Source organism: Protopterus annectens, chromosome 6.part0, assembly GCF_019279795.1.
Source record: "Protopterus annectens isolate FY-2018-M chromosome 6.part0, PAN1.0, whole genome shotgun sequence".
Classification (NCBI taxonomy): Eukaryota; Metazoa; Chordata; order Ceratodontiformes; family Protopteridae; genus Protopterus; species Protopterus annectens.
The window spans coordinates 180705033-180720309 of NC_056737.1; the positions used below are offsets into that span (position 1 = coordinate 180705033).

The window sequence follows — 15277 nt, forward strand, 5'->3', positions numbered from 1 at the left end:
AAAATTTGAAATAAAAGTTTTAAATTAAATCCAAATATCTGCAATCATTGTAGAAGTAAAGCAGAAAACCGTATGCACACTGAGAGTTTTGAACAGTGTTTATGGCAAGTGGGGAGAAATGGAGAAATAGCCAAGTAATGGGACACTGGAACTGCTGTGTGTGCGTGGGGGAGGGGGGGTACCAAAATTACACACATTTTGCTTTCACGTACATGTCCAGAATTTTTGACATGCAAAGTTGGCAACCCTAAAGGCAGTGCCTTGAATGGGAGTGTACAAGGCTAAGTCTTGCTCAAAAAAATAAATTATTCTGTAAATGCTTATGCCACCAGATGATCATGTCATTCAAGACATTGTGTTTTGAAGCTGCTTTTGGAAAATTTCTCACAATCTGACAATCCTATTTTCATTAGCAAAAGATGCAAAAAATGTCAAACTATTCACTCCACCAAGTATATACTAAGTAGTTCCGTAATGTGTTAATTTTGCTTATTACGGCTACACAGTAAAAAAGTTAACACTATAAAAAACACACACAGCACATCAAGCAGAGAGAGTATTAAAACCGTCTTATTTATTCATAAAGATTATTTACTGATGTTGATTTACAGTAGAAAATTCATACAAAAAGAGGTTGATAAACTCAAGAGGTTTGAGGAAGGCAGTTAGCAGCTGGATGTTGCACCAAAAGTGAAATGTCTTCATCCTGGTCACAATTTTCTTTTCTCTTTTTGTCCTGTTTTTGAATTTTGATCGAACAGTAAATTTAGGTGGAGGTTCTTCACTGACTAAAGAGAAAGAGAAAAAAGAGGTGTGAGAGCAGAGACTGTGATCTCACTTAAATTAAAAATATGGAACTAATGCAAAACAGAGGCTCTGGTTGTAACATTGCAGTACTGGATAAAATACCGTCAACATTAGAAACAGTGTTCTTCACAGTAAGATCTAACATCAAGGAATGTCAATGATGGATCCAATGGCTTGGGCTGTCCTCACCACCAAACAACACAACATATTTTAACAGGCACTCCTGCACTTTGGGACAGACATGTGCCCACAGTGCATTATATGTTGTCATGCACTGATTACACAAGTGTGCTCTTCCCTCATGCCCACCATTTCTCTTTACTTCCCATAAAGGTCAGTTCACAATCCTTGCTATAGTTAGTAAAAAGTTGCTACATTTGCATATCCTTTGTATTTTTCTTCTTGGTAGAAATTCTGAGTTAGAGAGAAATGGTTGAAGAAGGCTCCTCAGGTGATCTACAGACTCAGCTGACTGGTGGGTAGGGAAGCCTGCTCTTCCTACTTGGCCTGGGACCCCTTTTGGATCTGCAGGCACTATGAGGTCCTTTCTCCTCCTCCACCATTTTGAAGGGGAACTGAAGGACGTTTGGAGACCTGGAGGGGTTCTTCCTCTTAGTCCCTGAGTGTCCTGCCCTGGAAAGGACAGACCATATGCACTGTACCTCCAGAGCAGTTTGGGCCTTTGCCTTTGAGGACAATGAACCACTTTTGCACCCTCCTCCCTTGGGGGACTTAGGCTTTCCTAACCTTGGATTCTAGGGACAGAGGAGCTTGTCCTTGGGAACTCTCTTGAGTTCTCTGATGGCTGTCTTTTAGGATGTTTTCTCTCACTATGTGAATTTTTGGGTCCTCTGTACCCCAGGTCTTTTTCTTTGACATTCTCCCCTCTCTCCCCTCTTTCTTTATGAGTGATGTTGCTCAAAAGCTTTTTTCTAGGTGTGGGCATTTCAAGTTCCATAACATAAGACTACCAAGGGGAACCTTTCCCCCTGGCATGGCTGGTTAATGGAAGAATAAGAGGAAAAAGGTTCCTCGGTGTTGCATACTGGCAACCTCCTAGGTTTGAAAGAGTTCTGCTTAGCAGGGGATATGTCTTCCTTCTGAGGTCTTCCTGTTCTCTCTCCTTTATGAAGCATCATTTGGTGTGGAAGGAGATGTTTAATGGTATCTCCCCTTCTTTAAATGGTCTTCTGTCTTTTTTCTGGATCCATATTAGCTAGTGGTTTTCACCTCTGGTGGACAGGTCCATTTCCTACTTGGGTCTTGGCCACAGTTGTCATTCTGGTAAATAGGAATCTATAGCCAGCCCCTGCAGGCAACTCTACCTTCTCTCTTATGCAGGAAAGGGGTAGTCATGAGTATGCCCTGTCTCAGAATGAGTTCCTGGATAAGCCACATGGATGGCTTCCCCTGTTACCCTTCAAAGCATGGCCAGATCCTGTTTTTACTTTGAGGAGTCATGCCTGTACTTAAAAATCATTGCTCCTGTGTATTCCACCATGCACTTCTTCTGGGAATTAGATGATCCCTGTGGCCTTGAACAGGTTGGTGCATTATGGTGGATAACACTGCCCACTCAGTGTTGTTTCTTCCTTAAATTGGGGGAAATCTGCCTCCCCTTCTATCATCTAGTTGTGGCCTCTGGTCTATTAGGCCCTGGTAATCCCACTGCAGTGTGGTTGGGAGCTATGTGAGGCTTCCACTTCTGTTCAAGTGGAAACAGACGGAGTAACAAACTTTACCATGTCTACTGGCTCTGGCATCTGACACATTCTTGGCATTTGTTTCTTGTCTCCAGTCAGGAGGGGGGGTTACAGGTCCTGACCTGTGTACCTATGTGCTGGATGGGATTAAGGGTGGGAAATCAGCACCAACTAGTAAAATGAAACAAAATTTGTATATCTTCTGGTGGTTTGGTTCTATCTTGTAAATGTCTCAACTGTCTATTTATACCTAAGAAAGCAAAGATCATTTCCCTTTACTTCGAATTCTAGGAATACATACAGGGAGCTGGGATGCTTGGTTTAGAGGTAATTCTGTAATAGGTTTTAGCATGAAAGAGGGGTTACTGCACATGATCACCCTACCTTTACTGAACATTAAACATGGCTCTTTGCACACCAGAGCCTGGAGTTTTGAAAATCTACTAGCTTAGGTAACAGCAATAAATAATACAGTTTTCTAGCTCAGGAAGTTTAAGGGTATTGTATTAGTTGGTTCAAAAGGGAAAGCATATTCAATTAATCCAACACACAAAATTTGAATCCCAGGCTAGGGGCATGTTTCTCCTGTAAGCCCTGAGGTAAAGGAGATCCCTCAGGATTTGTCTGGTTGTTGGTATGGCATGGCAGCAAGGGGATATAAGAGTAGGTAAAAAGAAGTGATTGAAAGATGCAACTGTACAGAGGAATAAGCTAAGCCACTAGAAAACAGCTCAGAGAGACACTGGAGAATCACTCACACAATCACCATTTTTGAGAGCTGGTTCCTCCTCTGGCACCAAAGGGAGAAAATATTCCATTTAGCTAGGTATGACTTTCTTGTACATGTCCTTCTAGCTTTTCTCATATTTTTGAGCAGTGCAAACTTTTAGTTATGTACTCACCATAACTTCAGATGTTTGGGATCCATCTCGCCTACATTCTGACTGATGGGTTCGGAGCCGATCCCTCGGCTCTGACTCGGCACGCTTATGCCAAAGAGCGAAGTCTCTTATTGGCTGAGCTTACTATATCCCAGGATGCACCACTACCAGTCCCCCAGATCTAGTTTGTCCGCATACATGCACACACGCATGCACTGCTTATATAACATCGACAGATGATACAAGATAAAAACAGTAGAACTCAAACCGTTCAATCTCTTCTGATCTCCAAGGCAGGGGGGAGGAGGGGGGGTATTAGGGAAGTTAGCGAGATGGATCCCAAACAACTGAAGTTATTGTGAGTACATAACTTAAAAATGTTATGTGATCCTATCTCGCCTACATTCTGACTGATGGGACAGCGTCCTAGCACCTAAATCCTGGGTGGCTCACTGGAAAACACTCCTGAGTACCGTGGAACCAAATGATGCTCGCCCTTTAGATGCCACATCCAATTTATAGTGGGAAATGAAAGTGTGCGGGTTGGACCAAGTAGCCGCAGCACAAATCTCAGAAATAGCGAGCTTGGAATGAAATGCAATAGAGGTAGCCATAGCTCTAGTAGAGTGAGCTTTGACAGATGTTGTAAGTTGCTTATTTGAAGAGGAATAAGCCTGAGTTATGCAATCTCTAATCCATTTGGCAATAGTAGCTTTAGTGATGGTTTTACCCAGTTTATTATCTGAAAAGGACACAAACAATTGATCTGTTTTTCGAATTTGTTGAGTCCTGTCTAGATAGAAGCGCAACTGCCTGTAAACATCCAATGTATGCAAGGTGTATTCCGCTTTGTTTGAAAATTTTGGAAAGAAAACTGGTAGCTCTAGAGATTGTTGGAGACAGAGATTAGAACAAACTTTTGGAACAAAAGATGGATTAGGCATAAGTGATACTCTATCCTTGTGAAAAATCAAGTACGGTGGTTTGATAGATAGGGCTTGAAGTTCTGAAACTCTTCTTGCAGAGGTAATTGCAATTAAGAAGGCAGTTTTCCAAGACAGATATTTCAACTCACATGTAGCAGCCGGTTCAAAAGGGGAAGATGTTAAGGCACAGTACCAAATCAAGATCCCACGGAGGCGCAGGATGAAAAACTGGGGTCTTAAAAGCACAGCACCTTTCATGAAAGTTTTACATAATCTGCTGCTCATCAACGGTGGGTCTATGGATTCGTGAAATTTGGAGATAGCTGCTAGTTGGACTTTAATAGTAGAGACTGAAGATCCTTGATTAAACAAGGCTGTTTAAAATTTCAAGACCTCTGGTATCGGGGCAGTAATAGGGTCTAAGCCTCTGAGTTGAGCCCAGATAGCAAACCTCTTCCACTTACTGTGATACAATTTCTTAGTGGTGGGTTTGTGGGCTGAAGATAAAATGTGAATAACTTCCGGGTCCAAGGTGTGATTTCTGACTAAAGTCGGAAGTGGAGGAGCCAAGCTGTTAATTTCAAAGTGTGAAGGGACTGGTGCTGTTGTCCCGACTGATGAACCAGAAGGTCCGGAGTTAGATCCAAAACCAAGGACCGTCCAGAGTATATTTCTGTAGGTAGGGGAACCATACTTGACGAGGCCAGTGCAGAGCAATTAGAATCATTGTGGACCCCAATTGGGAAGCTTTCTGGATGACTTTGGGGAGGAGTGGAACTGGAGGGAAAGCATAAAGCAGTCCTGTTGGCCAAGGTTGGACTAGAGCATCCGTAGCTGCCTCCCTTGACGCTGGGTCAAGGAAAAGAACCTTTGCACTTCGTGTTTTCTGGTGTTGCAAACAGGTCGCAGCACGGAATCCCCCATCTTTTGAAAATCTGAGCTGCTACTGTTTCGTTCAGGGACCACTCGTGAGGAGAGAGAATAGTCCTGCTCAGTCTGTCTGCCCATACATTGGATTTTCCTGGAATGTGGGTTGCTACCAGGAAGCGGTTGGTAGCCACTGCCCATTCCCACACCCTCATGGCCTCTCTGCAAAGGGGGTAAGATCTGGTCCCTCCTTGTTTGTTTAGATACCAGACCACCGACATGTTGTCTGTGTGGATAGCGATAATGCCTTGAGGGAGAAACTTGTGGAGGGCTTGTAGGGACAGAAGTACAGCCCTCATTTCCAACACATTGATATGGAGAAATGTTTCGTTTGGAAGCCAAGAACCCTGAACTGACCTGCCCAGACAATGCCCCCACCCCCACCCCGTCTGGGAGGCATCCGTTGTCAAGGTGGCCACCGGAGGGGGTATAACAAAAGGTCTTCCCTGATTCAGACTGGATGGCAGAAGCCAGCAGCAGAGGTCCCGTTTGCACGTTTCTGTAATCAGTATGTGATGATTGAGGGGGAGATCCTGAAAAGACCATTGTGTCGATAACAGCCACTGAAGAATCCTCATGTACAATCTTGCCAGAGGAACTAGGAGAACCGTGGCAGACATTGAACCTAAAAGTTGCAGGACCATCCTGGCTGGGGCTTTGGATCTTAGAAGCAGGGCTCGGACTTGACCTTGTAATGTTTGTATCCTTTCGGTGGGAAGGAAGATTCGCATTAATTTTGAGTCTATCTCTGCTCCTATGAATCTTATGCGCTGAGAAGGCAGCAAGACAGACTTTGACCAGTTGAATGTAATTCCCAGGAAGCACCCAGGAGATGGTGGCTTGTAGGTTCTCTAGTAGTAGATGCCTGGTGGTGGCAGTCAGGAGCCAGTCGTCCAGATAGGGAAACACTTGGAATCCGAGACTCCTCAGGTGAGCAGTCACTACTGCCAAACACTTGGTGAACACCCTGGGGCTGTGGTGAGACCAAAGGGCAGTGCACAAAATTGGAAATGACTGTCTCCCAGGCTGAAGCGCAGATACCTCCTGGACGCCTGATGTATCGGTATGTGATAATAGGCGTCCTTGAGATCTATGGAGCACATCCAAACATCTTTCTCCAACAATGGGAGAATGGATTGTAAAGTGACCATTCGGAATTTGGACTTCATGACGGACTGGTTTAGTTTGCTGAGATCCAAAATGGGTCTCAGGTCCCCTGTCTTTTGGCACTAAAAGAACCTTGAGTAATTTCCGGATCCAACCTGGTCTGTGGGGACCGGTTGGATGACTCCTTTTTCTAGCAGCTTTGAAGCTTCTACAGCTGCAATTTCCCTTTGACTGGGTGGTGGGTCCGGGATTTTTTTGGACGGTGGGGGTGAGTGTGTGAAGGGAATGGTGTAACCTCCGGCAATAATCCGAAGCACCCATCTGTCCTGAGTAATAGACTCCCAGGCTTTTAGGTGCTTGGCAAAACAGCACCCGACTGGCTTCGGAGCAGCACAGCCGGGCAATCCCTCATGGAGTGTGGGAGGCTGAAGAGCCACGAAAGGACTCGCGGTCTCCAGTGTTGCGGGGGCCTCTGCCGCCTCTGGGACGGCGTCTCCCAGAAAAATTTCCCCGTCCTCTGCCTCTGGAAGGGGAATCTTCCTGCTGTTGAGGAAAGAATTTCTGTGATTTGCGGAACCACATCTTCCCTCCTCTTTTAGCCTTGGGATAAGGCCGAAAGGGAGTGGAATAACGTGCTCCTACAGCAGATAAAGTCTTTCCCTCTTGCTCACAGCGGGTAAGAGTGTCTTTTACCTTGGGTCCAAACAAAGAGGACCCATCAAAGGGAGCGTCGGCAAAGGAAGACTTGAAGGCCTCCGCAAAATGACACAAACGGAGCCAGGCTTGTCTCCGTAGAGCCACGCCTGTGCCTGCCGCTCTGCCCGCCCCTTCGGCCACATATGAAATGAGCCTCATGGACGAGTTAGAAATCGAGGTGAGGATAGCCAACTGAGAGCTAACCGACTGGGCTAGCTGCTCAGGTAGGTTACCTGAGAGGAGTCTGAGAGCTCCTTGACCAGATCCCTCTGTAGTCTGGTGAAATGTGCCAAATAATTCAGGGACCTCAGAGTAAAGGCCGCTGAAGTCAGGGTGCGCTTCCCGTACCGCTCCATGCTCCTAGACTCCTTATTAGGAGGATGGACGGACGTTGAAGCCTCTGCCACGTCCTGCTGGGTAGCAGATGCCACCACCATGGCATCTACAGCCACGCCTTCGTTAAGAACTCCTTCTCGGGTGGGGCAGACAAAAATTTGTTAGGGCGAGAAGGCACTGGTTCCACAGTATCTGGATGTTCCCACGCCCTCCGACAAACCAAATCCAGGAGCTCGTCGAAGGGCGGAGACACCCAGGAGGCGGAGGGCTGAGCCCCAAAGGCCTTGAGGAACACCGACTCATCAGCGGAGGGGGGTTTGGAATTCCAGCCGCCTCGTTAAGGATCTCTAGAATGTCTGCAAATGAGACATCATCCGAGGGCGACTTGGGACCCCTCCGCATCATCAAGATCAGTGTCCGATGTAAGAGACTCGTCGGGGAGTCCACGTGCTTCCTCTTGCACGTTCTCTTCCTTGGGGCTCCTCCGAAGACAACTCCGAAAGACCCTCAGGAGGAGGGAACCCCCAGTGGGGGTAACCTCAGGCCCCAGGGCTCCGCTGCCTAGAGACAGGGAACTGCCAAAGACCCAGTCTCCATGCCCAGGAAGGTGCCGGTAAAGCCGTAGAGATGGCGAAGAAGACTTGGCCAAGGCACTCCTCATAGCTCTGAAGGCCGGACCCCAGAATCCTGGGAGGTCCGGTCTCGAGCCATGATAGCAGACGGAAGTCCCGGCGAAGCACCGAGAGGGAGGCTAGGAACTGACAGCATTGGTCCCGAAACGTCACCCCCGGGTCCGGCCGAAGAAGTCCGTGTGCTAAACTCGGACCCGAAGGCCGGGGTTGGAGTAAGGGTCGGCGCCGACCCTAGGATCTCCACTGGCTCCATCAGCACCTGCTCCGACGGAGCCGAAGTGGTCGGAGGAGGAATAGCAATGGAATGGGCTATCGGCTCCGAAGCCAAGTGGGTCGGAGCCGAAACAAATTTCTGAAAGACTGGGGACTGGAACAGTCTTTGGAGCACAGTGTCTATGTCCGAATCTGACATCCTTGATGACCTGGAAGAGACCGAATGGGTTCGAGTAGGCCTCTCCAATGGCTCCAAGGGACTAGGGGACCAGCTCCGAATCGACTCGACAATTATCGGCGCCGAAGAAGTGTCCAAACCAATTTCCATCGGTGCTGAAGAGGGCTTCGGCGCCGAGGAGGAAGTGTCTGAGCGGACAACCTTCATCGGCTCCGAGATCAGTGGAGCCGATGAAGGTGACCCGCCTCTCGATGCCCCAGCCGTCGGCTCCGAACCCAGAGGAGTCGAGGCTGGAGGCATCGAGGCAGACCGTTCCGCCCTCGGCTCCGAAGTCCGTGGAGCCGAAGGAGAAGCCTGCCTATGTCTTTTGGCGGTCGGAGCCAACGCCCTTTTCTTTTTAGCAGGAGAAGGAGAGGAAGCTAATGCCTCTTCAAATGAGGGTTTAATGAGGCCTTTCAAAATAAGTTTATTTTTCCTGTCTTGGAGGACCCTCGAGGAAAACGCGTGACACACGCTGCAGGACTCCTGCAAATGTTTGGCGCCCAAACAATACACACAGAGAGAGTGGTCATCTGTGATTGACATTTTAAAACTGCACTTAGTGCACTTCTTAAAGCCCGAAGGCCTAGGAGCCTGAGACATTATGGCAACAATTTAGCAACTCTAACTAACACAGAAAAAACACTTACTTTACTTTTTTTTTTTTTTTTTTTTTTACACAAAGGCTGTCACAACAACAGAAAAAATCAACTAAAGGGATCCAAGAACCCTTAAGGACTCGAAAGACAATTGACTGACAGGGAAAGGCCCTTCAATTCAAAAGGGGCCTCTAGTCAGAACAAAACACGCAACCACCACACAAAATTTCCACAAAAAAATAACCACTCATACACAAAAGTAAGATATAGCTGTTAAAACAGCTTTTGTTGAAGAATTAGGAAATTCCTGACAGAAAAAGTTAGTGAAAAACACTACTTAGCTCAGCCAGCTCGAGACCACGTCTTTGCTAGTTAGCGGCAAACGAGATCTGGGGGACTGGTAGTGGTGCATCCTGGGATATAGTAAGCTCAGCCAATAAGAGACTTCGCTCTTTGGCATAAGCGTGCCGAGTCGGAGCCGAGGGATCGGCTCCGAACCCATCAGTCAGAATGTAGGCGAGATAGGATCACATAACATCAACACATTTTCCTCATAACACACTGTGAAATCTCCATGCATGGTACACTTGTTATTTTAGCAATGATTACTGATACAACCATTTTATATGTTTACACAGTACTAATAAACAGCCTCCTGGCAGACAATCAGTGCTTGCATTCAATTATCAGTAACTTTCCATATGAGCTTTCTTCATAATTTTAGCATGTCCTGAAATTAAAGGTTCCCAAGTGGGTAACAAAGGTCATATCTTCAAAGCTATTAGTTTTTTTGTAGACAGCTTTGGGTGTACAGGAAACCCCCTTGTACTGTGTCAGAATTCACATGATGAGGTAGTAGTAAAGGTTTCTCCCTTGCCAGCTAGAGTGGATGACAGCTCCAGTACCGTCTTGTCCATAAACGGACAACAAACAACACTTCTGGCCTCTCATCAACTTTTGAACTACCATGGGGAACAAGCTTATTGTAGGAAAAAAAAAAACAGACACAGATACACACAATTTATGGAAAAGGTATCTACTACCCAACTGAATATGTTTAGTATTCTGAAGCACAATTTATTTAGCTGTATGTTGACTGGAAGCAAACAAGTCCATCCTCACTATGCTTCATCTGTTTGTTAGGTCCATAAAGGCATTCTTCCAAAACATCCACTCGTGGATCTGCTGAGATCCTGGACAGCTAATCTGCCATGGAATTCACCTGCATTTACAGTAATTTGCTTTTATGTGCACACTGGAGTGTGTTTCTGCCTGCTTTTTTATGTAGCACAAAATTTATGTTCTTGTTTGTTATTTATTTATTATTTTATTTATTTACATTTGTTTACTGAGAAATTCCAACTGGACACAGGTCCTTTTTCAGTGGAGGCCTGGGGAGAAAAGCTCCACAGAACAATAAATGAGCAGCAGAGTACATGAAGAACAACTGAATATACATACAATATAGCAATAACCCACGCCTGGGTGTGGGTAATGCGGGATTTAACCACAGTTGGCGTGGTTTGGTCCTGAGGCGGCCGAGGACCAAACAAAGACAACCGTGGTTAAATCCTGCATTACCACACCCAGAAGTGGTTATTATTACACTATGACATTATTTAAGAAAAGAAACAATTACTTTTCTGAAATAATGGCATTGTATAATGCCTCTTTGCTGCCCTTCCGCAGCTGTCTGGCATCCGCGGCAGTTCTGATGTACTGCGCATGCCTACACAGTACATCAGAGCTGTGGCCGAAAGCAAGATCTCCATTGCTTTTTTACTGTTTCGCTATGTTAAATGGGTTTAACATAGCGAGACAGCTTTAAAATAAGCAACGGAGATGCCCGTTGCTCATTTTAAAGCTGTCTCGCTATGTTAAACCCATTTAACATAGCGAAACAGTAAAAAGCAACGGAGATCTTGCTTTCTCCGTTGCTTTTTTTTTAAACCTGTCTCGCTATGTTAAATGGGTTTAACATAGCGAGACAGCTTTAAAATAAGCAACGGAGATCTCCGTTTTTTTTTTTTTTGTACACTGACCAGAAAATGAAACCCACATCCGCTAGAAATAATCTGTAGAACAATCTGGTCTGTAGTTATCCTTGACCAATGCTCATAATGGAAGGCCAATATGTCACCTATCAGGGTGCAGGAGAAGGGAGAAGGGTGAAAGACAGGGTCTGGAAAATTAAGGGACTTGGAGGGAGGAGGTTGGTGAAGTCACCACTGCTCCTTGCAGAGGCCTATGATCTGGCAGCCTACTGGCCTCCCTCTAGTTCATGCTGCCATTTTCTCTTCTGTGTGACCTTCTTACCCTTCAGCTGTTTACCTCTGTCCTGTTTCTGGTTGTAAGAGCCTTGTTTGGGCAAGTAGTTTCTGCTATATTTTGGAATGGGGTGGTAAAAAAAGAGGGTCTAATCAGCAATTCTTTAAGCGGAGCATTAAAGAGTTGCACTTTCACATCCTTGGATAGAGACCGAATCCTCAGCTAAGAATGCTTTCTGATGACTAACCTTACAGCAGCAGGCTCAGTGTTTGTCCAGCGGTATCATACGCACATTTTAAGGCATGATTACTACTGTATAATGCAGGTGAGGACAGAAACCTCAGGGTCTTGACCAGCACTACCCCACAAATATGTAGTTGCTTGAGGACATGTTCCTATCATTTGAAAATGTAGGTCTGTCAATTCAAAGCTCCTGAAGGACAAGGTTGCTGAAGTATGTATTTTCTTCCCAAATCTGTCAAGATATCTGCTTTCTCTGTTACCTGGAAGATTGCTGCAACCAAAACCCAGTCTTGCTCGGATTCCAAAGGCACTATATTTAGGTCTGCAACTGGATTTTTGAAAAACAAAGTAAGAGGGTCTTGTACTGAGTGGGCAGGCCTGTTGGGATAGATGTTGGGAGTCTTGACTTTAAGGAAGTAGCATCAGTGACAATGAAGAAGGCTCCCTGGACTGAAACAGCTAGTGGTTTGAAATCATCCAGACCCAGAAAGTCCACAAAGACCATCTTAGAGTCAGAAGCCTCATTAAGCTGCCACCGGAAGTACACCCTTGTTACGGCTAGAGTATGCCAAAAAGACAAGACTTCTGGGGCCGAAACAAAGGCCAGAGTGCCCTAACTGTCTGTATTCTAAGCAAGGAGAGGGATATCAGTGACTTTTAGTCCAGTTCTTCCTCCTCCTGGGAGTCAAAAGTGCCAGAGTCTCCCACAAAAGAGACATCCCTCTTTCTTTTTGTAGGACAGACCCCTGACATATTGAGTTTTTCTAAAACACATTGCAGGCTACTCTAGAAGTGAAGGAAATTACAAGCCAGTTTAGCCCAATCATTAGAAGAATGCTAGTGGAGCCAACATCAACTGACCCACCAAGAGACAGTTGTTCAGGCTTAGTTGAAGGCTGGGTGTCAGACTTCTGGGCCTTGGAAGAGCAAGTGCCTGGCAGGAATTTCTGAGCCTAAAGAGGGATTACTCCTGGGTTCTGACATCACCTGGGCACAACCATACTATTCAAATGTAACCATAGGGAAAACACCCTTCTCTCCTTTTATAAATAGGTGGTGTTCCAGGGCAGGTTGTTGAGTCCAGTTTTTGCTCTTGTGTGATGAGCTGGAGATCTAGATACTGTAGGAAACGGCATCCTCCCAAGGAGCACTGTCAGAAGTCTCATCTGTCACAGGCATCGGGACTGGGTGCTGTTAAGAGTTCCTCTGTAGGGATGATGCCCTCAGACCTAGTTTGAAGGACTGTGAGTTCACTTCTATGATTTCTTCTTTGCTAAAGAGGTGCCTGGTCCATCATACTATTGTAGCACTACAGACACTGCAGACAGGCCTATAAAAGCTGTAAGTCTCATTTTGGGTAGGTATGTCTGGAAGGCCTCCTGCTCTCTCTTAATAGTCTTTGGACTAAAGCCCTGATAAATCTAATTTAGCAAAGCCATGCTCTAGACTTAGATAGTTTTACACAATGGCTGTCATAATCTTTGTGAGAAATCGAACACCTGCAGGTTTACCTCTCTTGGGTGAACATGTGCTATGTTCACCGCCTAGATGCCAGTTAAAAGCACAAACAAGAAAAGGAAAATCACACAACAAATTTGCGAAAAATTGATACAAAACATTTCCAAATGAGGCAGTTACAAGCTTGGAACAAGCACACTGAAGTGCACTCTAAACATCTTTATTGAATTATCACTTAAGACATGGGCAAATACACATTTATATAAAATAAAACAAACCATATCAACATGTTTCCAAATAAATACACTATACATCACTTATGTTCTTTTGTATAACTATCATCAATCCAATATTGTTTAAATTGTTCACTTCCTGTCTTCCCTTAAACCTCCCCCCTCCCCTTATCATTATTATGCATGAATTGCTTCCACAGCTTCCATGTATTTCTATGTAATTTTCTCCTACCCTTTCTTAAAGATCCCACTTCCAGTTCTTTTATCTCTGTTACAATATCCAATACAGTTGGTTTAGACTTTTATTTCCATTTTGTAATAATTACTCTTTTGGCGACCAGCATAATTAAACTAAACAAGGCCTTACTAAGTGTAAGAAATTCAGATCCTCTGTCACAGATTAAAGAATAATTTCCTTAGTTACAACCATTTGCTCACCCAATATTTCTGGCAGAGCACTCTGTAAGGAACTTTTGAAGTCTGCCAACTCATTACACTCTCAACACATATGTTCCCAAAAACCTCTTTCTTCCCCATCACACCTCCAACATTTGCCATCTACCTGAGGAAAACTTCTTTGGAGTCTGCTTGGCATACACAAATACCTATGCAAATGCTTCCAAGCAAAATTCCTACACCTTATAGACTGCTGAACACTCAGACGCCATGCATGCATCCTCCCATTATTCCTTGTAAATTGCTTATCCAATCTCTCTTCCTAATCTTTTCTAACCTCCTGTCATTGATTCCTATAGATATCATCCAATATTTTATATGCCATACTAATTATCCCTTTTTAACAGCAGCTTCTGTTCTAGATTCAACTAAAAACTCTACCAAGGCAAGTCTTTTATTTAGGATTCCCCTATCCCTTTCTCTTTGTCTATACTCTGATATTAATTCCTGACAGGGAAGGCAGTCTCTAGCCTACAGTCCAAATGTCTACATGGTCACAACCCATGTGATTACTTTTCCCTCTCTAGTGATTTGCTCCCAATACCTTGGTTCCTTTGACAGTTTTCTCCAATAAATTCCAGCCCCCTCTTGCCTATTCACTGTATCCCTAATTGCAGTCATCCCTATCAGCAGAATCTCCTTTCTCCATTCTCATGTTGGCTTTGTTCTTAGAATACTTTCTCTTACTTTATTAGTATAATATTTTAATTTCTCCAAGTCTTTTGGGAATGGAACCCATTCCCAAGTCAAAGTATGACTAAAGTTCAAGAAATTAGTATTACTTCATTCTTTGATGTCAGCCAGAAGTGCTCTTCGCAGCACCTGCAATGTGCCCAGTAATTACTCCTCCTGCAATTCGTACAGTTTTACTCTTATTGGTAACATATCTAAATATGATTGTAGATTCTTTTTTACAAGACTACTACTACTGGAACTGTCTGGGTATCTTTCTTCCACATTGCTCTCATTTCTACCCGCAAATCCTGATATTTTATGACTTTGTGTCTCTCTGTACACAAGACACCGTACTCACTGGGTGTAGCGATTTCAATGATCAATGCTACTTTCGTCTTCTTTTCATGAACCACTATACCTGGTTTTCTCGCATCTGTCTTTTGAACTGTTGGTAATGGGTGATCCCTTGTGATGTAGACCATCATTTTCTATGAAACTTTATAGCTCATGTTTCCAGTGATTTTTAGCTGCTTCAATATTATGTTTGCACAATCCCCAGTGCAACCGTCTTGCCACATTATTATGCCTTTCGGTATATAGTCCTTCTGCCATTAGTATATCACAACCTAATAATATTTTGTATGGCTGATGTTATTCTCATTGAGGACCTAAGCTGTTGCCTTTCTGAATGAATCTCAAAACCAAAGTGTCTGAAGTTATTTGATGCCACAGAAGGAAGTGATGACTTAGGCATTGGGGAGGTTGAAACACAGGATGGGGCATAGTCTGCTTTCTTAGACTGCCCTTGGTTTTGAGAGGACCCTCCCCTTTTTCTTTGAACCCTCTTCCCATTGCTTTCTGAAATTTTGTTTCCTGTGCCTTCGTGGGAATGTTTACTCT

General features: G+C 44.6%; 1 protein-coding gene across 2 annotated transcripts in view; it reads right to left on the minus strand.

Moving 5' to 3' along the window:
• Window positions 1-552: 552 nt before the first annotated feature.
• The window catches only part of ZC3H14 (zinc finger CCCH-type containing 14), a 1193127-nt gene continuing 1178402 nt past the window's right edge, over window positions 553-15277 (minus strand). For both annotated transcript variants that reach the window (XM_044073898.1, XM_044073899.1), the window contains one exon: window positions 553-788. In XM_044073898.1, coding sequence (XP_043929833.1) covers window positions 782-788 — 7 coding nt within the window. In that variant the 3' untranslated portion in view covers window positions 553-781. The remainder of the gene's footprint in view (window positions 789-15277) is intronic.